This window comes from Heliangelus exortis, chromosome Z (genome assembly GCF_036169615.1).
Source record: "Heliangelus exortis chromosome Z, bHelExo1.hap1, whole genome shotgun sequence".
In the NCBI taxonomy this organism is placed as follows: Eukaryota; Metazoa; Chordata; class Aves; order Apodiformes; family Trochilidae; genus Heliangelus; species Heliangelus exortis.
The window spans coordinates 25,399,404-25,417,674 of record NC_092454.1 but is presented as its reverse complement, the minus strand read 5'-3'; the positions used below and the strand labels follow the sequence as shown (position 1 = coordinate 25,417,674).

At 37.9% G+C, this 18,271-nt stretch overlaps 1 protein-coding gene across 4 annotated transcripts in view; it reads left to right on the top strand.

Moving 5' to 3' along the window:
- KCNN2 (potassium calcium-activated channel subfamily N member 2) overlaps positions 1-16,934 on the top strand; it is a 66,875-nt gene extending 49,941 nt beyond the window's left edge. For 3 of the 4 annotated variants that reach the window (XM_071731184.1, XM_071731187.1, XM_071731188.1), the window contains 4 exons: positions 2,570-2,680; positions 5,804-5,931; positions 11,062-11,131; positions 14,460-16,934. In XM_071731184.1, coding sequence (XP_071587285.1) covers positions 2,570-2,680; positions 5,804-5,931; positions 11,062-11,131; positions 14,460-14,747 — 597 coding nt within the window. In that variant the 3' untranslated portion in view covers positions 14,748-16,934. Of the gene's footprint in view, positions 1-2,569; positions 2,681-3,666; positions 5,770-5,803; positions 5,932-11,061; positions 11,132-14,459 lie in introns of those variants that run through there. The other variant, XM_071731186.1, reaches the window with a different exon arrangement.
- The last annotated feature ends 1,337 nt before the right edge of the window (positions 16,935-18,271 follow it).

Below are 18,271 nucleotides of genomic sequence, written 5' to 3'. Positions count from 1 at the left end.
ATTGGGAGTAGTTCTCATTTTATTAGTATTTTTAAAGATACTGAGATCTCTAGGGGAGCTATATGATAGTGTAGAGCACTGTAACATAAAATATTAATTAGTGTCATGTGCTTAAGTGAAATTTCAAGCTTATATTTGTAAGCTGTTCTTAGAAAGAATTAGCACTGTTTGTTTTCCTCCAAGGTACAGGGAAACATAATGTACAGATAGTACAATACTTCCTTCTTTTGCAGGAATGCTAGAGAATATAATTTCAATATCTGCTGCTGCAGGCAGTGTCTTTCGTGTGAGATGTAAAGCTACTCATTTTTACAAAGTTTGACCCTTAAAACTGCTGGGCCACTCTGGAAAAGCATGGGAGTCAATTACAAAGGCTATAATAGTTTCAACACAAACCAAATTGCTATTTTCTGTCAGTATTCCTCTAGCCTATTTTGGCATAGTTGAGAAGGGTGATTTAATATTTCTCCCCTGGTAGCTTGGCATAAACAGCTGTTTTGTGCCACCTTGCCAGAGGTGTCTGCAATCTAATAATCTGACTCCATTGTAGCATTCTTGCCATAAGCATGTAGAATTCAAGTTATGTCATGAAATCAACATCTGGCCCCTGTTTATCCTGACATACTGTGTCAAAAAATGTCTGCTTTTCTCTTCATGTTCTTGCTATTGTATGGGGTAATTTATTTATTTTCCTCATAGATAATTCTTCTGCATATTAGAAGAACCATATCCACAATAAGAAAAACAAAGGAGAGGTGTTTCTTTCCTAGGGAGATAGGGCATATAGGGGAGCACTCCTGCCTACTCCTGTCTCAAAAGGCTTGATGCGTTTCTGAAGTGCCCAGCTTTAAGCTGCACTGCCTGTCTGCTTCCTTTTAAACTCTGAGTGGAATCTGGAGAAGCAAAGGGACTTATAGACCCATCTTGACTCATCTTACAGAGGGCAAAATTTTAATAAATTCACATGAATTTCTATCAACATAGGATTGGAGAGGAGAGGGAACCGCAAAGTTAGCTTAGTACAGAAGCAGGAAATGCAGCAAAATTAAAATCCAATGGAATGTTGAGAACTGTTGGGGATAGAAGCTTTAATAGGTGAGAACTAATTGCAGAGAATTTGGTGTTCATAAGAGAGCAGGTGGATTTCTTGGAAACAATCTACCAGGGGAATGGAGAACTAATTAAACAGAGACTCACAAAATTCATTGGGTACTTCAGTAAGTAAGCAGAGAGATCAGATTAATTTTTTTGAGGTTGCTATATGAATAAGGGTTTTCAATAAGTTAATTTATCTTGAAGTCTTTTTTTATTAATGGAATTTGTATTTTGCAAGCTAGATTTCAAGATTTCTGGATTTTCTGGAGGGAGTGAGGCAGTTACTCACTGGGAAGTGGGGAATGGAGAGAAAGAAAATTAAAGTGGAAAATACAGGAAGAGTGGAGAAAACGCTGCAAAGGAAAATGTCATATAAGCTTCAGTATGCAACAAGAGATTAATTTACTTTATAGTGGAGAGTAGCTGGTGCAGGGGCAATAACCCAATAATGACCAGGTGAACCTACAAGATGAACATGGCCTCATATATTTAATATGAAAAGAAGAACCTGTGAAGATTTGCTTTTAAAGAAAAAGTATTAGGGCATCAGAATTTATTGATAGTGTAAAGTAAATTAAGCCTCTAGCTCTGTGTAATAGATACTACTTCTCATTGGCTCATTTTAACTTCCTTTCCTTTCGTTCCTTCAAAAAAATACATTTACATTTGTGATGCAGATAAAGGCACTGTCATTTCAAAGAGACAGGCACCTACTGACTTCAGCCTGTTGTGAACATGCATGTCTGTGTGTGTACATGCATATGCATACAAACACACATCACATGTTATATAATTAATATTTTCTCCACCCAAGTTCTCAAGAAATGCTGTTTTGTATGTGTTATTACCTTTTAAATGTACAGAAGCAGATATTCTATAGGAAGAAAATGTTGAAGGACACAGAGAGCAAAAGGGAAGTTGTACTGAAGTGATTGAATACCAAATTTATTACACTTAGGCCCTACAAAAAATCCTAATAAACTTTTCTTTTTTTGTATGTTAACTACTAATCTAGTCTTACTTTCTCTTTAGCATTTGCTGTAAACTTGAGAAGACTGTTAAGAACAGGGTATTCTACATTTATTTACTAGTATTCTGGGTAAAAGTGGTTTTGATCACCCCTTTTGTTCATGGTTTACAAACAGAATATGTACAAATTTTCAACCTCTGCAGGAAAAAAAAAAATCACAAACAAAACAAAACAAAAAAAACCCACCTCACAACCAGAACTTCTAGATGATGCTTATTATTTCTAGATGATCACTTATTATTTTGATGCCTTGACATTTTACCAGCCTGTAATTACTGACTTTTTCTACTACTCTGAACTGAAATAGCTGTAGCGTGTTCACTTGATTTACCAGGGATGAATCACCTGATGCCTGCCATACTTCTACATCAAAGGAGAAATTTTCACTCAAAACTCTCCAAAATGCAGTAGTAATATATTGGGGATTTGTTTTATTGTTTTCAGGGTGCTGGGTGCACTGCACTGGTGGTAGCTGTGGTGGCAAGGAAGTTAGAACTTACCAAAGCTGAAAAACATGTGCATAATTTCATGATGGACACTCAGCTAACTAAAAGAGTAAGTCACATTTTGTATTCACAACTGAAAAAGAGAATGTGTGTTGATTTATTTCTGCATTTGTTTTAAATAGTCCCCTTCTCTGTTCGCCTACTGAACACTTCCATGTGTGTGATTTTTCAAGGAGGAGGCATCAAATGCCTTGAGCTTTTCTCTAAATTGAGACCAACTGAGAGTTCTCAACAGATTTTGAGGATTTGAATATTCTATAGAGAGTCCTTGCAGCTGGAAGATAATTGGTATAACCAAGTTAAATGCTGTGAAATTAAAGGCTTTTATATTAAGGTAAAAAATTTCCATGCAGTATATGAGAAAAATATATAAAATTTTTGTAGGTAAAGTAGATGGAAAGCCCGATATATACAAGAATCACAAGGTATGAGGGATATTTTTAAGAAAAGGAGATCATGGTTCATAGTTTGTTAGTGTGACCTTTCTCTTTGCAATTGCTTTGTATACTTAGCACAGGGTTAGTGGCACAGTGCTGGAGTGTACAAAGCTGTTTGTACATAATGGTGATTTTGGAAGATGCTATTTAGGAAAAAAACCCTAGAACTCATAAGAAATATTTTTTAAATCTGCATATTAAATATAATTTGAATTAGAGTAACATCTTGGGAAATTTAAAAATGCAGCAAACAAGGCAATATAAATCCATTACTGAAATAAAGCAGGTCAGTGTTGAGGGAACATAAACATGAGTATTAGCTACACATTCCTCTTAACTTGTTTAATCTTTGGTACTGAGAAGAGCCAATACGAAGATGTGGGTTTGTATACTCACAAACATAATTCAGTTGAGTTGATTTTTTGTTACTGATGTGTAGAGAGAGATTACAACACCTGATCTGGAATCCACAGCCCTGCTACGGGCAGGAAGGAGTTTGACTTCCTCAGAACATCTCTGTGCACAGTGCAGTGCTGCATTGCCACAGGTCCTCTAGCTATGGAGGGCCATGTCATGTCTCTACGTGCTGTATTTTCAGGACATGTCAGCACAACAGCCTCGCTATGCTAGCTCCCTTGTCACCACTGGTAGCCTGTATCTCCCTGTGCTGGTTGCCAGGAGCAGCCTGTACCTCCCGTAAGCAGTCATGGTGGGGAAGGACTAAGGATGTGTAGGAAGGTAGTTCTTACACAGATATGAAGTGTGTCAGACTTAAAGTGTGTTTCTGAGCTTACTGATACTCTGCAGCAGAAAACACTATCCCTTCCTAACACAGAGACACTTCTTTAGTGCAGTCTGACCACTGAGCTCAAAATGTCTGTAAGTAGTGTCACATCCTGTGATCTGGCCTTTCAGGCCTGGGGTTCCCTTTGAGGGTACCCAAAAGTTGACAGCCCCCTTGGACAGTCAGATACCTCTAAATAGGTTTAAGGTGAAACGATACGCAAGATCTGCACCTGAACACAAGATTCAATTAGAACTATGGAACGAATAAAAGCACAAAAGCTGATAATTCAATTATTGTGCATGTTCAGGCTGTGCAATCAAAAGGCTGATGAGTTAGATCATAAAAGCCACAATACATGGGTATTAATGCTGCGTAACCTGGAAAAAAGTTGTGGTTACTAAATGATTTTAGGAAAGAGAAAGCAAGAGAGCGGGAGAAGAAAAATTAAGATACAACAGAAAATCACCCTTCATTCACCATTGGGTCAGCCAGCAGGGGAGGGCTGGTGTCAAAGAAGTTCCCCAAAGCCCATCAATGCAGCCCCTAATTTATAGGCCTGTTTCACTTAGCAAGTGTGGTTGAGACATATCAGATTGAACAACTGCAGCAGACCTCCACCCAATTCCCAATTCGTTCCCCAACCATTACCTCTATTGTATGCAGGCCCTAGGACATATGCAAACCCTTATCACTGACTCCTTCCTCTCCAGCAATCCCTTTGGGAATGCTCATGAGGATTGCTGGGGGGGCAGAAGGGGGCTTCAAAGGTTGATTTGTGCCACTCCCTTCGAGCCACTACTATTGGTGTGCTAAGAGGATCCGAAGTAGAGGTTTACAGTGGTTCCTCCACCTGGTCTCTTACAAGGAGGGAAACAGGTTTGGGAAAGTTTGGACAGATTTTGAGTCAGGTGTTCATTTGTGCCTTTTAAACTTTATTTTATTCAGCTATCCTTCATATAAATCTAAATAACTAGTATATCTAAGTCTAATACTATGTTGAAGTGGTGCTTCAGTAGTTTCAAACTAATGAAACTCAAAGCACGTCAAGAGAAACCAAGCAAGCAAATCTGAGATGCACATCACAAAATATGCAGATACTAGAGAGGTTTCATCACAGCCTGAAGGTAGCCATACCTTGATGAAATGCAAAGGTTAGATAGACATTGAGAGAAGGGCTCTAAAATGTGATTGTTCTTCCACTGAAATCAGGACCACTTGCTGAGAAGAGCTATTGCATGGCATTCCTGCAATGTCTTAGACATTGACAATGCTCTGACACTGCAGAGAATGGCATGATACAAAGTTGGAGTGAGAGAAAATAAAGATGAATAATGAGAGATGTCCTGTGCAATTAACCTAATCATTCTGTCATTAGTCAAAATTATATTGAAATAATTTGTCTGTTGTTTTCAATCATTCTTGAAAATTTTGGAGAGCCTGAGAAGGAAATGTATGTGTTCTTACCTTTACATTTTATGGAAAGCCTCTTTTTAAAAAAAAAAAAAAATTAAAAGAATTTACAAAGTAGGACACTGGCCAAATTGATTGACAAGATTTTTTTTCCACCTCCTTCAGAATTGTACAAAAGAAACAAGAATAAAAATGTAACAGAGAAACAAAAAAAGTACATTTAAAGAGCTCTGGAAATTTAAGACTGTTAAGCTGCTAAGAGAATTAAGAGGTACTGATGATTGAACAAGAGAGAAAAAGATTATCCTATTAAATACATTTAGTTAATTACTAACACATTAGTTTTTCCTCACTGTAATTTATATTGCCATAAACACCACATGGTGCTAACTTGCTTCAGCTTCTTGATCTACCTACTTCCCACAGTTAGGCATGGTCTCAAGTGCTTTAGAAAGAGTTTATACCAGAAAAAAAGAAAATATGACATAATGCTACTTTTGTCAGCTTAGTGTTTGTTTGTCTTTTTATTATTAAACAGGTGAAAAATGCAGCGGCCAATGTACTCAGGGAAACATGGTTAATTTATAAAAACACAAAGCTGGTTAAAAAGATAGACCATGCAAAAGTAAGGAAACATCAACGTAAATTCTTGCAAGCTATTCATCAGTAAGTACTATTTTCCTTTGGTTTTCCTCTCCAGGTGTTTTCTCTCTTAGTTTCCCTGTCACTTTTAATCCCTATGTCTGTCCCACTCCCTCCCTTCTCTTTGCTGTCACCCTCTGCGTAGAACATTTCTCTTGAGGTTGAGTTGTCTAAGAGTAATTCAAAGATAAAGTTTTACTTATGTGTACCAGCTGTCTGTAGAAATTTTCCCATGCTTCTTAAATTGTCTAAGACTTTGTCTTTCACCACTGAGACTATCTGGGTTTGTTACACATTTTCTTACAGGTAGCAAGATACAAGCTACAGTGACAGAAGAAAATGAAAAAGGTTTATTTTCATAGAATCATAGAATGGCTAGGGTTGGAAGGGACCCTTGTTCCAAATCCCTGCATGGGCAAGGACACCTTCCACTACGCCAGGTTGCTCAATGTCCCATCCAACCTGGCTTTGAACATTGCCAGGGAGGGGGCAGCCACAGCTTCCCTAGGCAACCTTTGCCATTGTCTAGCCACCCTCAGAGTAAAAAAATTCTTCCCCATATTTAATCTAAATCTCTTCAGGTTTTAAACTATTGCCCCTTGTCCTCTCACTAGATGCCTGTGCAAAAAGTGCTACCCCAGCTTTCCTGTAGGCCCCCTTCAGGTATTGGAAAGCTGCTATAGGGTCACCTTGGAGCCTCCTCTTCTCCAGGCTGAACAACCCCAACTCCCTCAGCCTCAGGGGAGACACTTCAGTTCTCTGATCATTTTTGTGACTCTCCTCTGGACATGCTCAAGGAGCTCTATGTCCTTCTCATGTCAAGGAATACGAAAGTGAACACAGCACTCCAGGTGGGGTCTCAGAAGAGCAGAGTAGAAGGGGGAATCGCCTCCCTTGATCTCCTGGCCATGCTTCTTTTGATGCAGCCCTGGATGTGGTTGGCTTTCTGGGCTGCAAGCACACATGGACAGATCATGAGCTTCTCATCAACCAGCACCCCCAAGTCCTTCTCTTCAGGGCTGCAGTAGGCGTTTTAACAATTTAAGTAGATGTTTTAATAATTTAAAATCAGACTAAAGTGATTGAAGAGAGTCTATAGTATGTAGGTAGTTTTTAATTAAAAAAATACACATCAAGGGTCATTGTGAAGCCTAACAGCAATTCGTTGCCTCTCTCCATCACATATTCTCAGTGCATAAGATAAATTGTTGGTGTGTTGGCTGTGACCCCAGACATCCATTCTAGAAAATGAGAGTAAACGCCAACAGTCGTGTGAGTGTGAATCTGGCATGATTCAGATGAGTTCTTCTCTGCTACTGGCTGCAAATAAAACTGGGAACTGTAAGAAGTAGTAGATTTAACCTGAAATGTTGTATAGTATTTATCTAAAATTTGTAACACATATTGGCCATAAACCACATCAAAATCAGCAGAATGCACAATGATTCAGTTACTTTTCCTTGGACTAAGTGGGAGGAAAAAAAGAGACTTTTGTCTCAAGGAACCTAAAATTTTTCTAGAGAAAAGGTCAGGCTCTGTGCCACTATTTATTTGTCTGCTTTCTTCAATGTCCCCATCCAAGCTGAGGCAGCCACTTGTACAGCCTATGAAATTAGTTTCCATGAGATACTGGGGAGATGCAGATAAGGTGAATTTCAAAATGATGTTTTGATAACTTTTGAGTGTGCATCTATGTCTGAGCCTACCTGTGAGGAGATGTAAGGGGAACATCTCTCATTAAAAGAATGCCTATATCTTGCACAAAAGACAGGAAAGAAAGGCCAGGGTATCCTATTTCATAGAAGTAGATCTAGGCTAACAGTAATTTTAAAGTTGTTTCATAAAGCTTAAGCTTAAGGTTTGAAATATTCTATAAACCTTGGTTACTATGTTAGAATTAGCAAACCTGAAGGATTAATGTTACTGAGTTACTGCAGAAATACCAGAAAGAATAAAAAGATGACAAAAGTTGAGACATTTTTATGTGGCCATAAAAATGTTTATTGTCCCAGTTTGGTCATTCTGCTTAGTTTACAGGACTGTGAAGCAGAAAGGAGAGGCAGGGGGACTGGGATAGAGGATGGCATGTCCTGTGCATTCTTTGCTAGTCTTGGACCCTATATTGAAGAAGTGATTTCTTTAGCATTTTAACTTTCCTTTATTTTGTGTGTTTGTCTGTGTGTGCACACATACATTCAGAGAAGGATTCACAGCAGGCTCAGTCTGCACCCCTACATATCATTCAAGCCCAAAAGAGCTTCACAGGATGAAAAGTCTTGTTCTGCACCTGCTTAAAAAGTTAATTGATCAGGTAGGGTGAGTAAGTTGGCAGCAGTAATATTTTCCTAGCTGTGCCAGCCAGACTTTGAACAGATATGTCAAAAATGCATTTCCCTCTGTCCTTTATCACTTTGCATTGCATTCCCAAAACTTGTATTTAAGAATAAGAAGGAAAATTTCCCAATAAGCTGAATAATGTCCTATCAATGAAAACATTGCTCTAGGAGTTTGCTTTCTTCCAGTGTAGCAAAGTAGACGTGTGTAAATTATTTTTTCTCCCTTTGCATCTTTGAACTTTTCTCAAGTAACTCATGGTAGTACTCATGGCTTTTCCATCTTTCTTGATTCCTCAGTCTTTACTGATACCCCTCCTTCACCTTTCCAATAATTTCACTGGAGACAGAAATAAAGGAGTGATATTACAGGACCAGTTTTATACAGGGCAGATCATTATAACAGTCTCAAACTGATGCTCACAGCTCTACAGGTCCCTTCAGACCCAGTCTACTGGGTCTGCTGTGCACACTGAGTAAGATGGGTATAAAATAAGCACCCTAAATGACAGTTATCATTAAAGGCATCACAAAAGGCATTTTATGTGTTTCATGAATAAGAAAAATCCACAGGTGACTGTCAATGGGAAGGTTTGGAGCTATTGTAGTTTCCTTCATCAGGAATGAAAGAGAGTTAGGCTCCACCTCAGTTAGTTACTGAAAAAAGTAGCAACTCTTTAGTACTTTACACTTGCTGAATTGAGCCCAGTGTCCTCATTTGGTTGTTCTAGTATATTTAAAATTTTGTTTTCTTTTGTTTTGTCTTTTTATTTCAACAAAATGAAAATAGAGCTCGGAAGTAAGTTGTATGAGCTGTTCCTTTCTAAGTTTGCAGAACTTACCACTGTCTGCATGCGAGAAATAGAGTCTTTATTTGTGAACTTCAGTGGTCTGATTGCTGCCATGGAAACGCGATCCGGAATCATGATCTTTTGCTGTGATAAGTGAAGTTCATAAAATCAAGGTGTTTCATATTTTCTCTTAATGAATTTAAGGATAAAAGTCTCTGTTTTCTTTAAATCTGGCTGCTGCAGCTAAAGACTTGCCATTACCTAGAGGCCCATCTTTATACTTGTGATAGGTATTGGGTTTGTTACCATGAGGAATTACCATGTTGGTGTCAGCTAGTACTTGTATTGCTGCAATAACAATAAATTTCTTGAAATTTTATAATGAAAAGAGCAGCTTCCAAACAGATGAGTCAATGAATGTTAAGAAAAGCAGAAAGCACATACTCTGCAAGGTATTTGAGAGATGCTCACCAAAACACCAGCACTGTCATTCTGCAGTCATATCACTACGTGCTTACATCTGAGTTATTATGTTCTGAGTCTGTATTGATACAACTCCATACCTTGGAGACTCCTCCATATTTTTTGTTTTAGAATAGCACTAGCTCATAGGGTCTGAAAACACCATTCCTAGAGTCTGCTGTAGACATTTATGTTACTCTCTGATGGAAGACTCCAGGGGAAGAGGAGAGTATGATATTTCAGTAACAAGCCACTGGAATGCCAATTTTATGTGCACAATTGATTTCTGACTTAACAGTTATTTCCATGTGTTTTAAAAAATATTTCACTTTTCACAACTTGTTTTCTCATGGCTGTTAGCCTAGATGTGAAAGGAAATGCTTGGTAACTAAAGATATGAACAGAAACTTCCTGATTTTGGGATATCTTCAAGAAGGCTTTCTTTGAACAAGTTTTCTAAGTAACACCACCCCTGAGAAACAGGCAAAGCATGCATTAGCAACCCACCTGCCACAAAATGCTGCCAAAATTGACAGCTAACCATATGGTTATCTTGATTGACCTTTGAAATACTAGTGGACTGCATGGTATCTTATCACACAATGTTTATAAATTGATGTGTTGTTTTTGAAAAATGCTATTTGCTGCTTATAACAGCCACAAGAAAAGTAATTGAAAGTAATTCTCTGTTGGGAAATGTTGAACAATGGTCTCTTACTTATGGGAGAAATTGCTTATTTGTGAAAATAGCATCTACAAACCACTTGTCTAGTAGTTAATCTGAAAAACATGCACTTCATTTCAGGGAACACTTCAAAAAGGTCATCTTTCAAAGAATGTGCATAAGTAATAACAGTGCAGATAGCTAGGCATCAAAGAAAAAAACATGCCCATGCTGCTTCTTTCATAATTTTCCAATGCTATAGTTTAAATAGTGCATTGAAAAGGAACATATAATGTAAGTTTAAAATGTAAGTCATATTTAGAGTCACAAATTATGTAAGAAATTAAACATACTGGCAAGTATTTTGGTTATTTAGCTGCTGGTCAGATGGAAGTTCTGTTTAAGTAATGAGAAACTCACTTATCACTGTATTTTCATCAGGTTCAAACACCTGCTAACCCAATCCATTTCCGACAGAACAGGGCTAATACCTGTATCTAGTCATGTAGGCATGGGAAGATTCTTGATTGCTACAACAATAACGACAAAAAAACAGTTCTATGTTTCTTCCTATATCTACTTGTCATGATACTGAGGCTTTGAGGAATGTTTTGGCTTACTTTCATATAGTTTGGATAAACTGTTATCTCCCTGTTTAAATTCAGCTTTCACCATGGCAAATGGTATTCTCAAGGACCTCACATTTCCTTGCTCTTTCCTTTTTTGCGGTGTTGAAGAAGCATGCTTCTCATTGTAGCAGGCACATGACCAGTTCTGACTTTACACAAAGTACTTGAGGCATTGTCCATGCAGTTATTGGCTCTTGCAAGTTTTGTGCATGCATATCAGATATCCTAATATGACCATGGATACAAAAAATCTGACTTAAAATTCCACTTTTTAGATTGAGAAGTGTGAAAATGGAACAGAGGAAACTGAATGATCAAGCCAACACTTTGGTGGACCTGGCAAAGGTTAGTAGGCAATTACTGTTTTTTTAACATTTATCCTTTTAAAATTAAGAGTTTGTAAGTAAAAATGTTATACATTATGCATGCAAATATTGTTAACAAGTTTGTTATTTGTGAAATGAAAATAAGTGTCTATTTTGTGGTAACACCTACTGAATAGAACACCTTGTTTATGGCTCTGACCAGAGCTTGAATACAACAGATTTTTATTTATTTTTGTACATTTGAAAAATATTGCACGGTTGAGCAGCAGATAGTGAGAGCTTCTGCAGTAGTCATGATAAATGCTGAACTATGAGGGAGCCACAGGATTGTAGTGTTGTGTAGCAAAGAGACTTCCCATCTGGTGCCATGAAGAACCATAGTAGAGGCTCTCAGGCAGACTGGAATTAGAAGTTCTGTTTTTCTCAGCTTGTTGTGCTATAGAATCATGGAATAACAGAATAGAATCATAGGATGCATTGGGTTGGAAGGGACCTTTTAAAGTTCATCTAGTCTAACTCCCATGCAGTGAGCAGGGACATCTTTAACCAGAACATGTTGCTCAGAGCCCCATCAAGCCTGACCTTGAATGTCTCCAGAGATTGAGACCACCACCACTCTGAGCAACCTCTCAGTAGTCAGCCTTGTCAATAGTCCCTCTCCTGCTTTCTTGTAAACCTCCTTCAGGTGCTGGAAGGCTGCTATGAGGTCTCCCTAGAGTCTTTTCTCTGGGCTGAACAACCCCAATTCTGCAGCCAGTCTCTCTGATAATTTTTGTGGCTTTGCTCTGAACCTGGGCTCCAACAGGGCTATGTCTTTCTTGTGTTGGGGGCTCCAGAACTACAGGCTTGACACAGGACCACAGGTAGGGTCTCATGCGAGGGGCAGAATCATCTTCCTTGATCTGCTGGCCATGCTTTTTTTTGATGCAGCCCAGTATTCGATTGGCCGTCTGGGCTGTGAGTGCACATTGTTGGCTCATGTTCAGCTTTTTGTCTGCCATTACACTGAGGTCCCTTTTCAGAGGAGTGCTCTCTTATCACATCATCCCCCAGCCTGTATTGATAACAGGGATTGCCTCTACCCAAGTGTAGAACCTTGCCCTTGGACTTGTTGAACTTCAGAGTTAACATGAGTGACATCCTGTCCCTCTGGCTTGTTGACTGCACTGGTCAGCTTGGTGTCATCACTAGACTTGTTGAATGTGCAGTCAAATCCACAGTCTTTGTAACGGAGAAAGATATTAAACAGCACTCATCCCATTATGGAGCCCCGAGGGACATGGCTTTCCTCCTTCTCCATCTAGGCATCAAGCATTGACCACCACCCTCTGAATGTAAGCATCCAGCCAATTCGTTATCCACCGAACAGTCCACTCATCAAATCCGTATCTTTCCAACTTAAGAGAGCAGGTTGCTGTGGGTAACTGTCAAAAGCTTTGCAGAAATCCATATAGGTGCTACCCATCTGATGTAGTCACTCCATTGTGGAAAGCTATTAGGTTGGCCAGGCAGGACTTGCATTTAGTAAAGTCATTCTGGCTTTTTCAGATCACCTCCTTGTCCTCTATGTGCCTTATCAAAGTTTCTATCAGGATCTGTTCCATGATCTTCCCAGGCTCAGAGGTGGGGCTGACAAGACGGTAGCTCCCAGGGCTGTCCTTTCTACTCTTCTTAAAAAGGGGTGTAATGTTTCCCCTTTTCCAGTCACTAGGGACTTCACCTGACTGCCATGACTTCTCAAATACCATGGAGAGTCGCTTGGCAACTACTTCAGCCAATTCCCTCAGATCCCTCAGATCTCTGGGATGCATCTTGTCAGGTCCTATAGACTTGTTATGTTCAGGTACTTCAGGTGCTCATGAGCCTTGTCTTCATTTACAGTGGGAGACAACTATGCAGTAATGACTTTAGACAAGTAAATTCAGTTCTGCATTTGTCTAAGTTTTTGTAATGAATAACAGCTGCCTACTTTGCTGATATGTCATAAGGCTCCACAGATCTTTTTTATGCTATTTGAGTTGAGGTAAAAGAGGCAATTCAGTTGCAAACTGTCTGTCTATTCTTGCTTGGATTTTTCATCAATATAGAATAATAAATAGAGTGTTAGAGTGCTGATCTGACAGCATTCCAGGTTTCGCGTTAAACCTCAGTATTTAGCAATTACTGTGATCTTAATTTGAGGCTACATAAGAGGCATTAGTGGGCTTTCCCTAAGGGTTTCTTGTACACCTTTTTGTGTAACTCCAAACCATCTCAATTTAAAGTGCATCAGAGATTAAACTCTTCAGAGTTTATTTCCCTTTTGCTTTGGAGAACCAACTGACAACTTCACTTGCTGAAAACAATTTCAGTCTAATGCTTCTGGAAACTGATAATGACTTTTCAGATGCTATTTATTGTAGACTTCTTTGCTTTCAAGAGTTATGCTAGCATCTTGAAATGAAGGGCAGTGAAATACATTATCAACACCCATCTGATACTGAAATGCTTTTTACTTCTAGCAATCAGTCATTCAATTAATTTTAATTCCCTTTGGATGGATCATAAACTTCAGCCATTTGTCCACTGAATTACATCCAGCTTTGACTCTGTAACTCTACTCTAAAGACTTAACCTATCACAGGGAGAAGTTCAGTCATTATTTTTAACTAGTTTCAAGCCTCTATGAAATAACACATTTCAGTTTACATTTTTGCTGACCACTATGGCATTTTAAAATATACCCCAGATACTTGCTGTAACTGAACACTGTAGAGAGCAGATAGCTTGGGTAACATGAACTGAGAAGAGTATGTCTGAGTTTATGCTGCTTGCTCTACATTTCAAAAGCAATCTACCCAACTGCTCTTACTACACCCAGTTCAAGAAAACCTGGTCCATTTAAGGAGAATGCAAGTGAGAAACATTTGTGATCTGCTTAGAAGAATGAGGGTGTTTAAAAACAGAGGAAATACAGAAGAGTCAAAGGTGGATCATGGCTTTGGAGTCTCTGGTCTCCTCGTTGCTTACATAAAGGTGTCAGAAAGCTTAGCATGGGTCATTTCTAAACATCTCAACTTCCAAAAAAAGGTCTAGTCCTTTGCTGACTTTTAGACCTTGACATCTCAGGTGCTACTCAAAGTATATCACCATTCTGCTAAACAAGTTTACTGGAAAGATTATTCTGAATCTACACAGAAAATTATTTTACAAGATATTTTTGTATAGTTATAATATTCATATTCATGTGTGTGTGTGTGCATGTGTGTGAAGTGCAAAAGCTTTTACAAACCCTTGTAGAGTTGTGTTGCTAGTTACAATATTTGTACAATCTCTCTAAACCTTTGTTTACACCCTTCTACTTTCAGACTCAAAACATCATGTATGACATGATTTCTGACTTAAATGAAAGAAGTGAAGATTTTGAGAAAAGAATTGTTACTCTGGAAACTAAACTGGAAACTTTAATTGGTAGCATTCAAGCTCTCCCTGGACTGATTAGCCAGACAATCAGCCAGCAACAGCGGGATTTCCTCGAGGCTCAGATACAAAATTATGACAAGCATGTTGCCTACAGTGCTGAACGATCACGATCTTTGTCAAGAAGAAGGAGATCATCCTCCACAGCACCACCAACTTCATCAGAGAGTAGCTAGAAGATAATAAGTTAACCACAAAATAAAGACTTTTTGCCATCATATGGTCAATATTTTAGCTTTTATTGTAAAGCCCTACGGTTCTAACCAGTGTTATCTGGGTTCTGATGTCAGAATCCTGGAAACCTGAAACACGTTTTAGGCCAAAATGAGTGAAAACTCTTTTTTTCCCCCTTCCTCCTCTCAGATGCACAGTGAATGCACCTCTAATTGCTATATTAGATTGTCCCTCCTGTAATTTCAGTAACTTTTTATTCATGCACTTCAAACAAACTTTACTACTACAATATATAATGTAATAAAAAGGTTAATTTCTTCACATAGTTGCTTGGTTACTTGGATTTAACAACAACTAAACAAAAGCTCGCAATCAAAAGGCTTAATTAACTTTAAAGAAACAAAATTGAAGCTTAGTAAATATCTCTCAAAACGAAAACTAATTCTATAAATTTTGCTTGCAGTGGAGGGGGAAAAATCAATATTCATCTAACTGTGCTGTATATGTATAGTCATTTTAAAAGGTCACTGAGAGCTTCGATTTCTGAAGTGATTAATTAAAAATAGAGTTTATCCTAGAAAATATGTTACAAAGTATGCTGTGGGTTTTTTAAATCTTCTTAGGCCTTTTGTTTAACATGCATTTGTACACACACATATGGATAATATATATACATATATACTTATGTATATACAATTATTTATGCAATACCCATGGCAACGATCTTTTAAACTGACTATTTGTAAAGCTACTGGCATCCAAAAATCACAGACAAAGACCTGTTCATTTATTCAGAGTCTCATAATAATGCCAAGTATGTATGTCCAGATAGCATAATTACTTTGAAGCTGGGAGTCTCCCAGTAATGCTATTCAGGTTTTGAATAGCAACTTCAGCAATTTTTTCCACTCCCTTTTTTGTGTTTGAAGTTTCTGGAGTGAATGACGGGCACACAAAGTTACAGTACACTCAGCTGTGTGATGGCAGCACAATGTTCTGTATACATTATGCTTGGGTAATCCCCATGGTTCAGTTGAGTTTAGCAAGAACTTTTTGGCAATATTTAAAAATACTTATTAGAAAAAACCCATTGTAAACTGCAGTTATGGCAGTGGGGTATCTGTGGTACTTTAGTTTAATGCACAATAATGTTTCCTGCTTTCTTTAAAAAGAAGTGCAAAACAGTGTACATGTTTATGAAAAAGTTGTGTCTGATTTTATCTTGGTTGGTATGCCAGAATAGCAAAACTAGGTAAGCTTAAGTGCTCAGTACAGGCAGTTTGCATTCACAGTTCCTAATGATAAATGGAATACTATTTTACTTTAAAAATATTTTATAGCACTTGCTATTTATGAAATATACTAGTTCCACCCCTCACTAATTTACAGACAAGGGTGACACTACAGCTAACTCTAATAAGCAGGCATGGCTGACTGTTTCTGAGGACTACTTCGTATGCCCAGAAGTAACTAACAAGAAATGGTGATTTCTCCACAAGACGTTGTGAGATCTGGTCAGTAACAGAAGACAGAGACAATAGCAGCACAAAACCATGCTGGACACGAGAGAAGAGCTGTTTCCCCAGCACCCGAAATTCACCAAACCAAATCTGAAAAACAGCAGACGCTTCAGGCCTCTTTAAAATGAAAAGTCTGCCTTTTTTTGGGGATATAAAATATGTAACTGATAAATATTAGTTACATCCAGAGGCATTGCTTGTTTATGAAAATGTAGTGGCTCCAACAAATACTTGTCCTTGTGAATGCTAGTGACATAGCAGTATTTTTTCCCACTAGACAAGCAGGGCAATTGCATGCCTTTGGAGTGCCTTCTTTACAGACTGTGGTATTTTGTGACTGGAAATAATAAGCAGTATGCACAGTATTTGCAGTTGTGCTTTTGTTTTTATGAAGTTAATTTCCAGTGGAAAAGGGGGATATTACATAGTGCTAATACTAGTGCTAGTCCAGTCCTAAAATAGGTTAAGATTTTGAGTGGTCATGAGGCCACCTGCTTTACACTGTTGACAGGATTAGAAGTAGTGATTAATAACATTGGAATTTAATAGTCATGTTTCAGAAATCTTTATTGAAGATTTTGTTTGTCTTTCTCCCATTTTTTTTGTGTTTAATTGAGAATATTTTTCCTGTCATTGAATGTGAAATAAACTTGCTGCAGCTTGAATACATTTTTCGTCCTGTCAGCTTGAGCTAGCTCTTTCCTTGTTTACATCTTTTTGATTGTACAACTGGGTTTATAGAAAACTATAGCTTTGCATTGAAAATTCTTGCCAGTCTGTCAGAGTTAAGATCTGGCTGTAAGTATTGACCTGGTTTATTGTGATGTGAAGGAGCAAATGTCATCTTTGACCTCTCAATTTATTTTTCACAGTGGGACTTCGGATCAGCTTCTTACAAACTGTACCATCAGTAGGGTTATGTAGCGATCTGCCAGATTCTTTGGATTAATTTCATTGTTTTTGAAGCAGACAACAAATTGTGACGTCATTAATACTCTGATTTCCTTATTTACTCTAAAGCTCACTAAAAATATTTTATCTGCATTTTCAGTATGTACCGATAATTCTTTTCTTCCAGGACTTGATTTTGAAAACCACTGAACATGTGGATCCAGTCCAAGAGATGACAGGCGTAAGCATATATTCAGGAGAGCACAAAGCAGTACAAGTTTGATTTTCTTACTCTGACAAAAATCCTTTTAATAAATCCCTAGCCAAGTTTGGTAGTATCACAAATTCCAATTCTGATTTTTTACTTCCAAAACCTAACCTCCTTTACCATTTTCAGTGTATGAGCTCACCAGAAGGAAAAACGAGAATTGTGTCACTGCTTACGTACTGATTTTTTTTTTTTTTTTTTTTTTTTTTTTTTTTTTTTTTTTTTTTTGAGACTGTTTACAAAAAACAAGGAATCTTTCTCAGAGCATATGGCTTGCTTAGCACATTACAGTGAAAAGCTTCATGCACCTTTGGTTTTAGTCTCACCAATGGGAAAATTCAGCTTTTAGTTTCTATTGAACTTCTCCTTGCTGCATTGCAGAAACTGATTCCATTTATCAATTATTTTGGAGTCTTGTTATCCTTACATTTTTAATGATGTTTAATAAAGATGGCTTGTGGGTAAGGACTCAAACGCAGGATCATAAATGGCTTATTCACCATACCTAAACTAAGTACATTTATTTAAATAGTATTTCTCTGTTTCGTTTAACTTTTCCTGGATCAGAGTAATACACTCACACATAATATAAGTGCTTTACACTTCTTAATTCTGCACATCATTATCTGTTGTAAACCTGCGGATATTCCCAGGCAGACTTGTGGGACTCTGACTTTCTTTACCTCCTACTGCTCTGTAACAATAGAGCTGATACAGAAAGACCTTTACTATCTTAAACATCAAGCTTAGGAGCTTTGAGTACCTTCTGGATGTCTGTATATTTTCATGTGAGCTATTTCAATGCTATAGTTCCCCAGACTGGATCCCAGTCAGCATCATTAGAGGT